This window comes from Mauremys mutica, chromosome 5 (assembly GCF_020497125.1).
Source record: "Mauremys mutica isolate MM-2020 ecotype Southern chromosome 5, ASM2049712v1, whole genome shotgun sequence".
NCBI classification, from domain to species: Eukaryota; Metazoa; Chordata; order Testudines; family Geoemydidae; genus Mauremys; species Mauremys mutica.
Genome location: NC_059076.1, coordinates 61,424,090 through 61,439,472, shown reverse-complemented (window position 1 = coordinate 61,439,472; position 15,383 = coordinate 61,424,090). Strand labels below are relative to the sequence as shown.

The 15,383-nt window shown below is 44.4% G+C and overlaps 1 protein-coding gene across 7 annotated transcripts in view; it reads right to left on the bottom strand.

Moving 5' to 3' along the window:
• The window catches only part of DCLK2 (doublecortin like kinase 2), a 137,726-nt gene that overhangs the window by 19,217 nt on the left and 103,126 nt on the right, over positions 1-15,383 (bottom strand). For 6 of the 7 annotated variants that reach the window (XM_045019586.1, XM_045019588.1, XM_045019587.1 and 3 more), the window contains 2 exons: positions 5,197-5,316; positions 2,226-2,372 (listed from right to left, as the gene is read on the bottom strand). In XM_045019586.1, the coding sequence (XP_044875521.1) occupies positions 2,226-2,372; positions 5,197-5,316 (267 nt within the window). The remainder of the gene's footprint in view (positions 1-2,225; positions 2,373-5,196; positions 5,317-15,383) is intronic. The other variant, XM_045019589.1, reaches the window with a different exon arrangement.

Genomic DNA, 15,383 nt, shown 5'->3' with positions numbered 1-15,383 from the left:
TACCTATCCATTACTTTTGCTAAAAATACCCATGACTAAAACATAGCCTTAGTCATCACTCTGTTATAATTCACAGCTCTAATGGAAACCTTATGCTCCCTGATATAATTTCACGTGTCAATGACAACACTGTTTGTATTTATGAGTGTATGATTTTCATTCTTTTTACCAATCAGACATCTGGATGATCTCAGGTTAAAGAATTGAAACACTGGTTAGTATAAAAGCAATTGACACATTTACATTTACACCCACTTCTATTATGTTATCTTAACATGCATGCCAATGTCAATCACAATGAATAAGACTTGCAACTGTTGAGTAATCTCGATAAGCTTTCTAGGCAAAAAGGGTGTTTGTGCCTATTTATACCTGATTCGATTACTAATGGAGGCTTAAAATGTCAGATTAGCCTCAGAACTCCAATCCACCCAAGATCCTGATGTCACCACATTATTATTTTAAAATGAATGAGATCACCTATGGCATGCCACGGGATGCCACTAAAACTGTGCACACTCTTGTTTGCTTCTGGACCAGCATACTATATTGAAATTAATTCAGCATGAACATGCAATCTTTAGAGTGGCTAAGCTTTCAGATACACTTGAAGATAAAACCACTGTCTCCTCTGTTTTTCTCTCCCTTACCTCAAAGTTGCCACGGGTATTTTTTTGCCAGAAAATTTTCAGGTCCTATTGTTAAAGGGTCACTATTAATTTAGACTGCATAGTGTTTATACAACATTCTAGCCACTTCACATAAAGTAACATTTAGTATAATTTTTTTTTAAATCAGTATCATCCATAAAGAATAGCAATACTCGCACAAAATAAAGGGTACCAAATAAATAATAATAATAATAAAAACCCCATGTTAGAATCCCTGTATCCACAGCTCAACAACCCAATGTCCACATACCTTGCAACTAAAAATTTATCAAATAAGGTCTGAATACATATTTTTCCCCTCAAATTTCACTGCTAAAGGAACAACCGAGTCCTGGAAATCCTTACTCACTGTTGTCATTGGGACTGCTGTGGTAAGAAAGGACTCTTTAAGTTAGTAAGGGTTTGTCTACACTGGAACTTTGTTGGCAAAACTTGTCGTTCAGGGGTGTTAAAAAAAACAAAAAAACCCACCACCCCAAATGACAAAAGTTTTACTGACGAAAAGCACTTTGTTGGAAGGAGTGCTCTCTCCTGCCGACAAAGAGCAGCTACACTGTGTGGCTTTCAGTGGCAGCGCTGTAGTAGCACAGCCATGTTGCTAAAAGCTGCATAGTGTAGCCATATCCTAAGAGTTTGCAAGTTCCAGCCCTGTTGTCTGTGCTTGTTCAAATGCCGCTGCTGGAGTAAGAGACATAAATCCCTTCTATCAGCTTCCCTTTGGTGCAATCTCATTACACCATTAACAGGACTGACAAACAAACAGAGCTTAAATAAACTAACACATAAGGCTTCCAGTTACTGATGACCCCGTGCCTGTGATGTGGATTCTGGACTTGGTTGTCCAGTGCCTTGCATTGTAGGTAGTTATTTACACCTGTGCAATGTGGGTGTTAAACACTATCTCTGCTGTCAGTGACTTAGTAATCTTTTGCATACTCTGCCTATATAAGCTACAAAGCAGCAGCGAATAATGCACTCACTCCACTGCCAATTTCTACTTGGAGTTTGTAAAACAGAATCCACAATATTTGTTGCTATCAGGCACAGAGCAGTAGATATTTATGTCCCTGATGGGAACTAATGGAAATTAAATACAGGTCCTTCTGAGGAAATAAATGTACTCTCAGAGTTCATAGCTAGGATACTGAAGTCATCAAAAATATTTTACCAGATGCGGCAATGGGAGAGGAAATATCTTACTTCAAATAACCCTGGTATCTTCAGAAAGTGATTAAAACCCTTGTTTTAAATTGCAACTAGGATTGTAAATAATTCATTAACACATTTTTAAACCCTGTTTTGTGCTTATTCAAGTCAGAGCCAAGAATCAAAATGTAAGTGATAGGTCTAGAGTCTAGTGCACATTAAGCACAGATCACTTTCCCTATGTCTATTAATATTTAATGGAAAGATTTATTTTAAGCATGCAGTCATTCTAAATTCATGTTCTATGTCTGTGATTGTTCAGCTCCTTGGCATCTTAACATTTACATACAAACATTTACATTTGTGAGGGATGAAGCAATGGAAAGCATGACAAAACAAGTGACATACCAGGAGATTCTCTGGCTTAATGTCTCTGTGCACAATGTTGAGACCATGGAGGTATTTCAGTGCACTGGCTAGATTGTAGACCATTGCGCTACCATCTCTCTCCGTATACTTTGTTGAAGAAGTGATAGCATCAAATAGGTCTCCTCCCTAAATAAGGAAAAACATTAAGGGCAATGACAAGAAAAATCATCAGGTGTCAGTACCCTAGTCAGACTACTGAAAAGATGTCAGAGAAAGCCGTAATTCAACATCCTTGCACAAGAGGCAGGCACAAAAACCTGTCATGTATTATACGGGAAAGATACGCTGCACAACTTGAAGCTTGTCTACATGGAGAAGTTGGTGCACAGTAAGCTAGGGTGTGAGTTTAAAGCACACTAGCAACTCCTCACTAACTCTCTGTGTGGACCCACTTACTGCATACTAAGAGTGACCTCACGTGGTTTAGCTTAGTACATTTCCAAAGTGCACCAGCTACTGCAGCCTTTTTTCTCATGTAGACAAGCCCTTGGAAACAGCTATCATGGTAGGGAAGGATGAACCTGTAGGCTGAGGCACTGGGACTCAGGGTATCTGGGTTCAATACTCAACAGACTTGTGTGTGTCGTTGGGCAAGTCACTTCACCGCTCTGCACCTCAGTTCCCCAGGAGTAAGAGGAGGATACCACCACTTCCTTTCTCCCTGCTTTTGACTGTCTTGTCTATTTACATTATAAACTTGTCAGGGTACTACAGACCTATTTGTTTGTACAAATAGCTCCTTGGCATCTTGTTTGTACAGTGCCTAGCAGCTGGAGCCTCTAGATGATGCTGTAATGCAAATAATAATAATTACATAATAAAGTACATGTTAGAAATACTTAGTGCAAACATTATGAAAAGTAAAAATAAATAAGGATGAGGCAGGATGATAACAGTCCTGCATTCTACAGCATATTTGCCCCATGCAATATATGGCAGAATCCGCCTGGTGTTTTTTGAGCATACCTGTTGTGCAATATCCTACCAGCATCCATTATAGCTCAGGGGTATGTAACAGCATTTTTAAAAACAGTAGTAAAGAAATATTTTAATTTATATGGCATTTCCACTTGCTGCAATTAATTTAAGTTGTGTGCCATTATGATGGTTACCTTGGATACAAGAGTGGGAGTGACTTGGCTGGGTTGGGGGGTGGAATTCCAAGCATTGTAGCACATGTGAAAGCAGTAGCAATTCAGGATATATATTCAAAGATTACCCTTTTTTTTTAAGTTGCATCTTAAAAACAAAAAAGCCCATCTGCCACATAAAAACTGTTTCTAGAGATAGCCAGAAATGAAGCAGTGGTACTGAGCCAGCAGCTACAGACCTTCACCAGGGGGTTTCAAGCAAACAGATGTTGCGGAAAAGGTTCTTGAGTACAGTTAAATTTTTAGATAGCAATACCTTCTGAAATGTTGACTTATACTTTCATCCAGTATGCTGATATAGTCTGGGTTTACTGCTGTTGTTTTAACATATAGACTAGTTTGCATGTTTGCTATTGTTCCTGTACGAGAGATAAGAATGTACATTTGTGTGCAAGCATGTGTGAGAGAAGCCTCAGATTTGATACAGGTTTATAAATCTAACTCAGATGGCCTAGACACTCAAATTATTCATTATCTTGTCACAAAACAAGCAACTAAGAAATATCAGACCTATGTCACATAGAAATTTCTGGATTGTTTCAGTATATTTGTATATTTTCTTATTTTATGAAGGGGAAAATATGCTAAGTATTGTAGCAGGGAATCTATTTTTCTTCTATATAATATTTTTCAGGTGTTTCCTTTTAAACAATTCTGCAAGTCATTCTGCCTTCTTTGCTGCTATATATGCTATTCTGAGGGAGTTCTGCACCAAAAAATTAAAAATTCTGCAAAATAGTGCATATTTTGTCAAAACAACATTATAATCACACCATTTTCACTTATTTTGGTGCAGGGGGCTGAGTCTTGGCACAGTGGGGATTTGAGTGCAGGCAACTCAGCAGGGAGTGGTCTGGGTGCGGGGGGAAATTCAGATGCCTGGGGGTTGGGCATTTGGGGAAGCAGCTCTCTGTACAGTGACCCCCTCCCCCATGGCTGGAGAGCAATGAGGGCAGGAAGCAGGGGAGGAGCTTCCTGAAACCCAGGGAAGTTCCTGGGGATGGGTCTGACCTGGCCCTGGCCCTGGCCCTGGCCCATGCAGGGTCAGAGGAAGTCTCATTCCCTCAGCCCAGCTGGAGTCCAGTACAGGGTAGGTGCCACTCACCCAGGCTCCCCTACTCCTGCCCCTTCTGGCTCTGGGTGCTCCTTGATAGCGAGCAAGAGGGACAGAGAGAGACCAGCCCCCAAGGCAGTGACTTACATCTCCCCCTGCTGCTCCTGACAGCCAAACCAGACTCCCTCCTGCCCCCGACCACTGCCTAGGAGGGGGGCATGAATCAATTTTTCCTGTGGGGAAAGAGTAAAATCTGCCAGGGATGTTAATTCTGCACTTGTGCAGTGGCACAAAACTGCCCAAGAGTAATATGCCAAAAACCCCTGGTTTATGTAACATGTTCATGCTATGCATTAAAATGTTTCTATGGAGGTGCTTCATAATGCCTTTGGTATTGGTAATTCACAAGAGAGCAGTATCACTCTCGAATGCCAGCAAAGTGGAGCTTCAGATGCATGGAGTAATTTTTCACTCCATGCATCTGAAGAAGTGGGTTTTTAACCCACGAAAGCTTATGCCCAAATAAATCTGTTAGTCTTTAAGGTGCCACCGGACTCGTTGTTTTTATGATAACAATTGTTCATTTTAATGGAATTTAACAACAGTATTTGCATGATTAATTGGAAGTTCTCATCAAAATGCTCATCTGATTATGTCTTCTGAGAGCTGTGTGATATTGGAATCTTCCTAGACTTCACATTATGTGTAGATAAATGAAAAAGAAAATTCCTTGAAATAGTCTTACCTTAACTAACTCCATTACCAGATAGAGTTCTGTTGGAGTGTCCATCTCCTCTATCAGCATGATGATATTGGTGTGTTTCACTTGGCGCAGTATGGATACCTCATTCTCTATCAGATGCTCCTATTTAGTCAGGAAAAGGAGGAAAGTTTATTTTAATTGACAATGAACTCCCAGTAAAACTTCCAGGTGATAGCTTTCCTGTTTTTGTTTTTTTTATTCACACACACACACACACACACACACACACACACACACCTTTCACTATATTATTTATATTGCAGAGCTGTGGTGAAATGACACATTTTAACCTTCACTTAATACCACTGTATTTCCTTCCAGACCTGATCTCTTACAAAATAGCTGCCAACTTCAAGGGTTTTATTTTTTGTTTGGTTTAATATTTATATTTAGAACCTGAAAACTACTTACCCATTTAAGTATGGAAATTGTTTTGGCTCCAACTGCTTGATATTGTGCTAGGGTTAGGTTTTATTCCCCCTTCTCCTGCCCCCTCCCCCACCTCCATGAAGGTACAACGGCTTTAAAATAAGTTAATTCAAGGGTTTTTTCCTTTTCTTGTTGTTTTAAATTCAAGACACCCATCCACTAAACTAAATGCTGGGGATTAAAGAAAGTTGCACATTCCCTTTCATTCATGAATGTTTTTGCTTTTTTCCTTTTTAAAATATCTGAAAACATTCCTATGATGGGGTTGGTCACAGAGACCCCCTTGGGACTACCACCTGATGTGCTGAGACTACCTCTGAGCCCGTTTTCCCTGCCAGCTTGGGACTTCGGTACCCTGTCCTGTTGAGTCAGACATGCTGGCCTGCTGGAAACACAGACCCGTGTCTGAACCACGTCCCCCAAAAGCTGCAAGCTTAACTGAAAACAGCTTAAGAAGTACTCTTGTCTCTAGCAGCCAGATACCCAGCTCCCAATGGGATCCAAACCCCAAATCAATCCATTTTACTCTGTATAAAGCTTATACAGGGTAAACTCAAATTGTCCACCCTCTTAACACTGATAGAGAGATATGCACAGCTGTTTGCTCCCCCTTACTCTGGGTTAATTTATAAGCAAAAGTGATTTTATTAAATATAAAAAGTAGGGTTTAAGTGGTTCCAAATAATTACAGACAGAACAAAGTAAGTTACCAAGCAAAATAAAACAAAAACACGCAAGTCTAAGCCTAATACATTAAGAAACTGATTACAGATGAAATGTCACCCTCAGATGTTCGAATAAGCTTCTTTCACAGACTAGACTCCTTCCTAGTCTGGGCCCAATCCTTTTCCCTGGTGCAGTCCTTGTTCCAGTTAAGGTGGTAGCTAGGGGATTTCTCATGACTGCTGCCCCTTTGTTCTGTTCCACTCCCTTTTATAGCTTTGGCACAAGATAGGAATCTTTTGTCTCTCTGGGTCCCCACCCTCCTTCTAAATGGAAAAGCACCAGGGTTAAGATGGATTCCAGTACCAGGTGACACCCCAAGCCTTCATTCTTCCTGTCCTGACTCACAGGAAGGCTGGCAAGTAAACAGAGCTATTTACAACCAATTTTCCTGGTTGACGGGAGCCATCAAGATTCCAAACCACCCTTAATGGCCCACACTTTGCATAATTACAATAGGATCTCAGAGTTATATTTCATATTTCTAGTTTCAGATACAAAACTGATACATTTATACAAATTGGATGATCACACTCAGTAGATTATAAGCTTTATAATGATACCTTACAAGCGACCTTTTGCATGAAGCATATTCCAGTTACATTATATTCACACTCATTAGCATATTTTCATAAAAACACTAGTAACACGCACCTCATGCATTTGTGAACAGAATTAATGGAATGGAAGTAGATATGTACATATTATGACAGACTGTACAATGAGCAGTGACTGAAAACCTCACACTATTTCATCATTTTTCTGCAGGGCTATATAAAGATGTCTTGTTTTCTGCTAAAAGCTCAGTCACATGGCTGTGTAATTCATTAATTTGAATTAATGGGTCTATTTCCCAGAACCCACATACCAGGCATGCATCTCATCCTCTGAGAGTGGTGCAGTATATATTGGTTAAACTGGTTGCACCTTTGAAACCCAATTTGCAAGAACATCAATTTTTCGTTCAGCAACTAACTTAAGTCTGCTCCAAGCAAACGTACTCTGGAGAAAAGAAAAACAAACGAAACAATTTTGTTTAAAAAGTTGACCTTTACCCACAGAAAGGAGCCATTGTAAAATGCTGGTTATTGTGATTCATGAAAAATACTAAATAAAGCAGGGCCAAGGAACCAAGTGAAATCTGGAATCCTACTATAAACAAGATCTCAGCTTTAGGAGCAAATAGCCAACATAATCAATTAATTACACTATTTAATTCTGACCCTAGCAGCACAGAACCATCTATGCTATCTTGGCCTCATCTGAGCCATTAAATTGTTCTCTTTAGACAGGTTTAAGTAACAATCTACTGTAATTAACCTTTTATACAAAGGTTACAAAATGCTCTTGCATCACTGTCCTGATACATGTCCTGTGAAATACTGATCTGTTTATGATTATTAATTTTTAATCATCTTGTCCTTGCTGTATTCCATTAAACTTTTCAAATATATCAGTTTCCACAGCTACCTCAACCTCTTCCTCAGGGAAATTGCTGTAATAGATTTTAGTCTAAGTTGAAAAGATTTATTTAAGTAGAAATGATTGTACTATTAACATGTATACTGATGGATGAGAAAAGATCAGCTAGTTTGATTAAAAAGTTGTAACACCCAAGATACAAACTGCTGGACAGTAAATTTGTGCTGGACAGGAGTGACCATCCTCAATGCAAAAGTTGTGCATATTTGGGCCAGATGGTGATTTTAAGGCTTGTGACGTGGGAATGGGTGCAGATACATTCAGCACAGAGAAGCAATTTGAGCACTGTTTTCCTCATGGTCATTCATTAAGTCACCTTACTAGATCGTAACTTATCTCATATTCTCTATGTCTATTTAATGGGGTAGGGGCAAGATTAAACTCCTAGCTCCTGAAAGACAGTTTAGGATTAATGCATTAAGCAGGTAATGCACATTGACATGTACACTGTTATAGCTGCTACCTTCCTGCCTAACAGAAGGAATGTTATCTAAACTGCTCGCAGAACACCGTAATATGATATGCAGCATTTGCAATTTATAATTATATTGTACTATACTCTTCAAATATCCCTGGATTTTACAGTCTCAGATAGAGTTGCATCAAAAAAGAGTTGTGCAACAATCCATAAAAAATGGGCTACCTATGTAAACACTGCAGAAACAGAAGAACTGCCATACCAGAACAGACCATTTTATCTGCCCCAGATCCTGCCTGTGAGAGGGTCCTATACTTCTTACCTTCAGAGAAAGGTAAGCGGCTTCCATCATGCATCTGGTCATTTATCCAAAATACTATGTCTTAAGTGTATTCTTGCCTGACCCCAACTGATGATCAGTGCCTGTAGCTTGAAGACTGACATCTTTACGTATATAAGAATATCATCTGCAAGTACCCTAGTTGGGATAAAAGTGTCTAAAAATTTCTTGAAACTTGATAGATTTCAAAAGCAAGTTCCAGGGGTTAATTATATTGCATTAGAAAAAACTTCTTTACTGTTTATATTTGTTGCTTCTTAATTTTCTAAGTGACTTGCCCAGAGTCACACAGGAAGTCTGTGGTGGAACTGTGAATTGAACCTGGATCTCCCATATCCCAGGTCAGTGCTGCAACCACTGGGCCAGCCTTGCTCCCCCAGAAATGTTTTATTTATAGTTGATTATTATCTATGCTTTTGAAAATTCAGTCCAATAACTTTTTGTAGATCCAGATTCTGTTTCTTTCAGGCCTCCCTGCTTAGGAATTGTCCCACAATCAGTCCAGTAGGCTGGTGTTCATAATGCTTCAATCTGAAATACCTGTGTACTATTCTTTTTCACCCACTAGACAACCAGACATGGCAAGATCAACAGATCTTGGGTAGCATCAGTATAGCAGCAGAAACTCCCAAAAAGGTCTCCCATCCTAGTGGGGAAGAGAAAATAGCCAAGAGAATCCTCCCAATTTTTGCCTGCAATGCTCATAAAGACACTGGCCTCAATTCTATAACATTTGCTTGTGACACCTGGGAATACGACAGGAAAGGGGTTTGATGTGTTTTCCAGCTGACTGAATCTGAACTTTTAAATTCACCACTTAAAGCTTAAACAACAATTTTAGAATAAATGTTATTTGTAAGGGATAGGGTGTTGTCACTAGACAATAGAATGCTGTTTTCAAAAGTCCAGCTGTATATAGGTCAAGGAAGGAGGTGCTGCAACCAAGAAGGAAAAATAAGGGACAAGGCAGAAGTTTTAGGTAAAATAGGAAATATAAGGAAGCTGTCTTATTTATTTTAAAACTTCCATGCTTGCCAAATCACTGGGGGCCCACTCCAATAGTCTTTAGCCCTAAAGAAGAAAAAAACCTGTTACCTACCTTTCGTAACTGTTCTTCTAAATGTGTTGCTCGTGTTCATTCCATTCTATACGTGTGTGCACCTACATGCACAGTCAGAGGTTTCTACCTTAGCGGTATCCGTAGGGTTGACTCTGGTGCCGTGCCACGCCCATGTGGCGGTATATCAGGCGCCGCCGACCCTATGCCCTCTCAGCTCCTTCTTGTCAGCAATTCTGACAGAGGAATAGGAGGGTGGGGAATGCAATGGACATGAGCAACACCTCTTGAACAGTTATGAAAAGGTAGGTAACCGTTTTTTCTTCGAGTGCTTGCTCATGTTGATTCTATTCTAGGTGACTCACAAGCAGTATCAATGGAGGTGGGCTCAGATTTCACAGTCCAGCGCAGTGGTTCTCAAACTTTTGTATTGGTAACCCCTTTCACATAGCAAGCCTAGGAGCGTGATCCCCCCTTATAAATTAAAAACACTTTTTTATATATGTAACGCCATTATAAATGCTGGATGCAAAGTGGGGGTTGGGGTGGAGGCTGACAGCTCACAACCCCCCATGTAATTACCTCGTGACCCCCTGAGAGGTCATGACACCAAGTTTGAGAACCCCTGGTAGCAGCTGGCAGTACTGCTCTACCGAAGCCAGCATAGTCCTGGGCCTGCTGGGTAAGTGTGAATGGGACATGAACGTGTGGCTGGACAACCAGGTGGCCACCCTACAGATGTCCTAGATAGGCACTTGAATAGGAAATCTGCTGAAGAGGCTTGCTTCCTGGGTGAGTGGGCAGTAACCATCGCTGGAAGTGGCACCTATGTCCAATCGTAGCAGCAGCGAATGCAGGCAGTGATCCAAGAAGAAATTCTTTGAGTAGACACTGGATGATCTTTCATCCTGTCAGCCACCTTGATGAACAATTGCGTTGACTTGCAGAATGGCTTGATCCTTTCAATGTAGAAGGCTAGCGCCCTCCTGACATCTAGAGAATGCAATCTATGCTCCTCCTCCAACTTATGCGGCTTTGGAAAAAAGGCAGGTAAGTAAATGTCCTGGCCCGTATGAAACTGAGACCACCCTGGACAGCAAAGCTGGGTGAGGCTGAACCTTGTCTTTGTAAAAGACCATATAGGGCAGCTCCGAGGTAAGTGCCCTAATCTCAGAGACCTGGTGGGCAGATGTTATTGCAACCAAGAACACGACCTTCCAGGAAAGGAGGAAAAGAGAGCAGGAAGCCAGAGGCTTGAAGTGGGGCCCCATGAGCCATGACAGCACAAGATTCAGGTCCCATGGAGGGATGGGTCTCCTGATGTGCAGGTAGAGGCGCTCGAGGCCCATGAGGAACTTGGCAGTCATGTCCTGGGCGAAAACTGACCTACCCTTGAGCGACGGATGGAGTACCAAGATAGCAACCAAGTGGTCCTTGATAGATGCAAGGGATGGGCCTTGGAGCTTGAGATGCAGAAAGTAGCCCAGGATTAACTGCAGTGAGACCCACTCGGGCCAAATGCCTTTATCTGAGGTCCAGCAAGCGAACACTTCCATTTGGCCAGGTAGGTCGCTCTGGTGAAAGGTTTTCTACTGCCCAACAGGACCTGTTGGACACCAGCTGAGCACTCCTGCTCCTCTGCATTTAACCATGCAACAGCCAAGTCATCAAATGCAGTGCCACCAGGTTCAGATGCAGAAGACTGCCATAGTTTGGGCCACCAGGACCAGCCTGAGCGGTAGGTGTAACGGAGCAGCCACCAAGAGGTCCAGAAGCGTGCCGAACCAGGGCTGGTGCTACCAGCCCGGCGCTATGACGATCACCTTCAACCTGTCCTGCTTGATCTTCATGAGGACCTTGTGAATTAACGACACTGTGCTGGGGGAGAGAGTGGGGGGGGGGGAGAGCCCCCAACCACAGAAGTAGAAGAGCGTCTGACAGGGAACCTCGGTCAATCCCCCAAATTGAGCAGAAAATGAGGCATGTCCTGTTCTGCCTAGACATGAACAGGTCCACCTGGGGAGTCCCCCACCTCTGGAAGATGATGCTGACCACTTCTGGATGGTAGGACCACTCATGGCAAGATGAGAAGGCCCCACTGAGGCAATCTGCCAAAGTGTTCCTGGCTGTAGGGAGATGTGTGGCTATGAGATGGATGCTGTGTTGTATACAGAAGTCCCAGAGCCTGAGAGCTTCCCCGCAAAGAGCAGATGATCTGGCTCTGCCTTGCTTGTTGATATAGAGCATAGTAGTTGTGTTGTCCGTCAGGTCCTGGACCAGCCTGCTTTTTATGAGAGGTAGGAAGGCTTGGCAGACCAGGTGAACTGCTCTGAGCTCCCTGACATGTGTAGGGAGCAATCATAACTCGACCAATGGCCTTGTGTGCTGAGATCGCTCCGGTGGTCTCCCTACCCCAGGTCCAAAGCATCAGAGAGGAGGGTCACCGATGGTGATGGAGCCACAAGGGGAACCCCCTCCAACATCAGTGCTGGATTCTGCCACCAGGTGGGTGATGACAGTACATGGTCTGGGACCCTGACCACCCAGTCCATGCTGTGTCTGTTGGGGATGTAGACTGACACCAGCAGGGGCCTCAGATGGAGTCGTGCATGTCGGACCACATAAATGTAGGCCGCCATGTGGCCCAACAATCTCAGGCACGTGTGAGCCGTGGTGAGGGGGTGGGCTTGAATCACAAGATGAGGTCTGCCATGGCTTGGAACCAAGTCTCAGGTAGGAAGGCTTTGGCCTGAGTAGAGTCGAGGACTGCTCCAATAAACTCTATGCGTTGCACCGGACTTAAGGTCAACTTTTTCTTGTTTATTAACAGCCCCGGGTCACAACAGGTGGAACAAACCAGATTGAGATGCTGCTGGACTGACCCTTTATTAGCCAGTAATTGGGGTACGGGTAAATTTGAACACGCTGGTGCCTCAGGTAAGCAGCCACTGGTGCTATGCACTTCGTGAACACTCTCAGGACTGACGAGAGACTGAATGGCAATGCCATGAATTGGAAATGGTGCTGGTCCAGCGTAAAATGAAGGAAGCGCCTGTGCCCAGGGAAAATGGAAATGTGGAAATACGCACAAGTCGAGGGCAGTGTACCAGTCTCCCCAGTCCAGGGAGAGGATGATGGAGACCATGCGAAACTTCAACTTTTTGAGAGACCTTGTGGAGACGACGCAGGTCCAAGATGGTCTGAGGCCTACTTTTGCTTTTGGGATCAGGAAGTAATGGGAGTAGAACCCCTTTCCTTTCATGTCTCGAGAGACCTCCTCCACTGCCCACAAGCACAGGAGGTTCTTGACCTTTTGGATGAGGAGCTGTTTGTGAGACAAGTCCCTGAAGGAGGACGGGAAAGGGGGGTGGACTACGAACTGCAGGGTGTAACATGATGATTTTACTTTGAACACCAAATAGTCCGAGGTCAGCTGAGACCAGACTGACTGGAAGGGATGGAGGTGGTTGAGGAAAGAGTGGGAGGGTGGATCCTGGGAAGTGACTGGGGTGTCACCCTCGAGCGCACCCTCAAAATGACTGCTTCTAGCCTCCTTGATTTCTGGAAGGCCCAGGATGAGCAGACGAATGGGAAGATGACAGGTATCGCCACTTAGACCCCTTGTCTCTATCCTTTCTCCTGTAGGTGCCCACCCGGGGAGTCCCCCAAGACATGGACTGCGGAAGTGGAGGAGGTGAGGGCACAACAGTTTCCTTGCCTGCAGAGTATGGCTGCCCAAGTAGCAGAGGGTGGCACAGGAGTCTTTCAGGCCATGGAGTCTCAAGTCCATGAGCTCGGAGACAAGTCCCATCCCCTCAAACGGGAGGTCCTATAGAGTGGCCTGCATCTCCTGGGCTAACCCGGAGGACTGCAAGCAGGAGCTGCGCCTCACAGCCACTGCAGAGGCAACCACTCTGGCTGCTGGGTCAGTAGCGTCCCAGGCCATCTGATGGGCCCCCCTTGCCATGCTGTGCCTTCGTCCACCAAAGCAGTGAACCCCTAGGCTCAGTCCTGCAGGAGAGCCTCCTTGAATTTATTAAGGGAGTCCCACAGGTTAAAATTGTACCTGCCTAACAGGGCCTGGTGGTGAGATACCCAAAATAGCAGTTTTGCCATTGAAAAATCTTTCTGCCAAATAAGTCCAGTCTCCAGGCATCTTTGTTTTTCAGTGTGCCACTGACTTGGTCCTGCCTGTCCCTTTCATTAACAGTGAACATGACCAGTGACACTGCTGATGGGTATGTATACAGGTATTTGAACCCTTTTGCAGGGATGTAATACTTATTTTCCACCTTCTTAGAAGTAGGTGGAATGGAAGAGGGGGTCTGCCACAGCAATTTGGCAATCTTAAGGACCCGTGGGTGGACAGGCAGCACAATCTGGGCCTTGTTGGAGGAGGATACGTTAAGGAAGTTAGACTTCTCTGTGACTTCTTCAATTTTTAAGTTCAAGTTGGTAGCCACCCTCTTCAGAAGGGCCTGGTGCTCCTTGAAGTCATTGGGAGGGGGAGAGGGGAGAGAGAGAGAGAAAAAAGAGGGTTTGCCCGTTTGGGAGGGACCTGCCACCACGGAAACAACAAAGACAAGTGCACCGCCAGGGAAGGGATGGCTCCTTAGGCGCTGGAGTCCTATGCGCTGCTCTGGTGTTGGATTTGGCATCGTGTTCCGACTCCGATGCCATGGGCCCCGGGGACAGTTTGTCCAAGGCTGCCAGGGAGGACTGGTGGGAATACTGGATTGATATTGTGGGCACACCCCACGGGTTACCATACGGCCATTGAGCAGGCCACTGTCCCTGCTGCCATGCCATCGTGGCAGGTGCCGTGCCGGCTTTGCGGGTCGGTGGCAAATCACTCCTCCTTGGCGAGGGGCTGAACTTCCAGTCTGAGTCCAACCATTGCCCTTCCGGTGACCAGGGCGGAGCCATTGATGCATGAGTCTGCCGGCTGACCCTGGTCGGCAACCAACAAGGCAAAGATCGGTGCCTGCCCAGTGAGCAGAACCGGGAGGATGGAGACTGGTGCCATGACCGGGAGCAATCCTGCCCCAGTGGGAACGGATGTCTGAAAGACCGTCTGGGCAAGGATGATTTGCGCCGTGGCGATCTTTGATGAGAAGCTCGCTGGTACCGGTGGTACAGGGACCAGTGCCTCAACCCTGGTGTCCCATGTCTCGTAGTGGGAGAACGTGGCATTGGGGACCTGGGCCTTTTGACCGGAGACCAGGAATGCGGTGCCAGGGTCCTAGACTGCAGAGACGGGGATCTATATCTGCGGTCTGGTGACCGAGAGTGCTCCACTGCCCTATGGAGCAGTCCCATAACCAGCTTGCCCTTAGGCATTGGGGCCTTCACCAAGTCCGGTGCCTGGTGCAGTGTCTACAGTGCCAGTCGTCCCGCTTATTCTTTAGCGCTTTAGATCACAGTCATGGTGGTCTCTAATAGGCATCAGCCTGTTGTATGACAAGCATGGTTTGAATCTGGGAGAATGGGGCTTGCCCCACTCTGGGGCAAAGTCCCAGCCTGGACTCTAACTACCAAACTAACTTAACTCTTAACTTAAAAGCTAACTAAGTACCTAAACTATATACAAAAATGACAGACAATGGGCTGTTGAAGAATCGCTAACGCTCTTGCAACTGCAAGACAAGGCACTCCAACCAACTGTCATGGGCGGTAAGAAGGAACTGAGAGGGCATAGGGTCAGCGGCGGCTATATACCA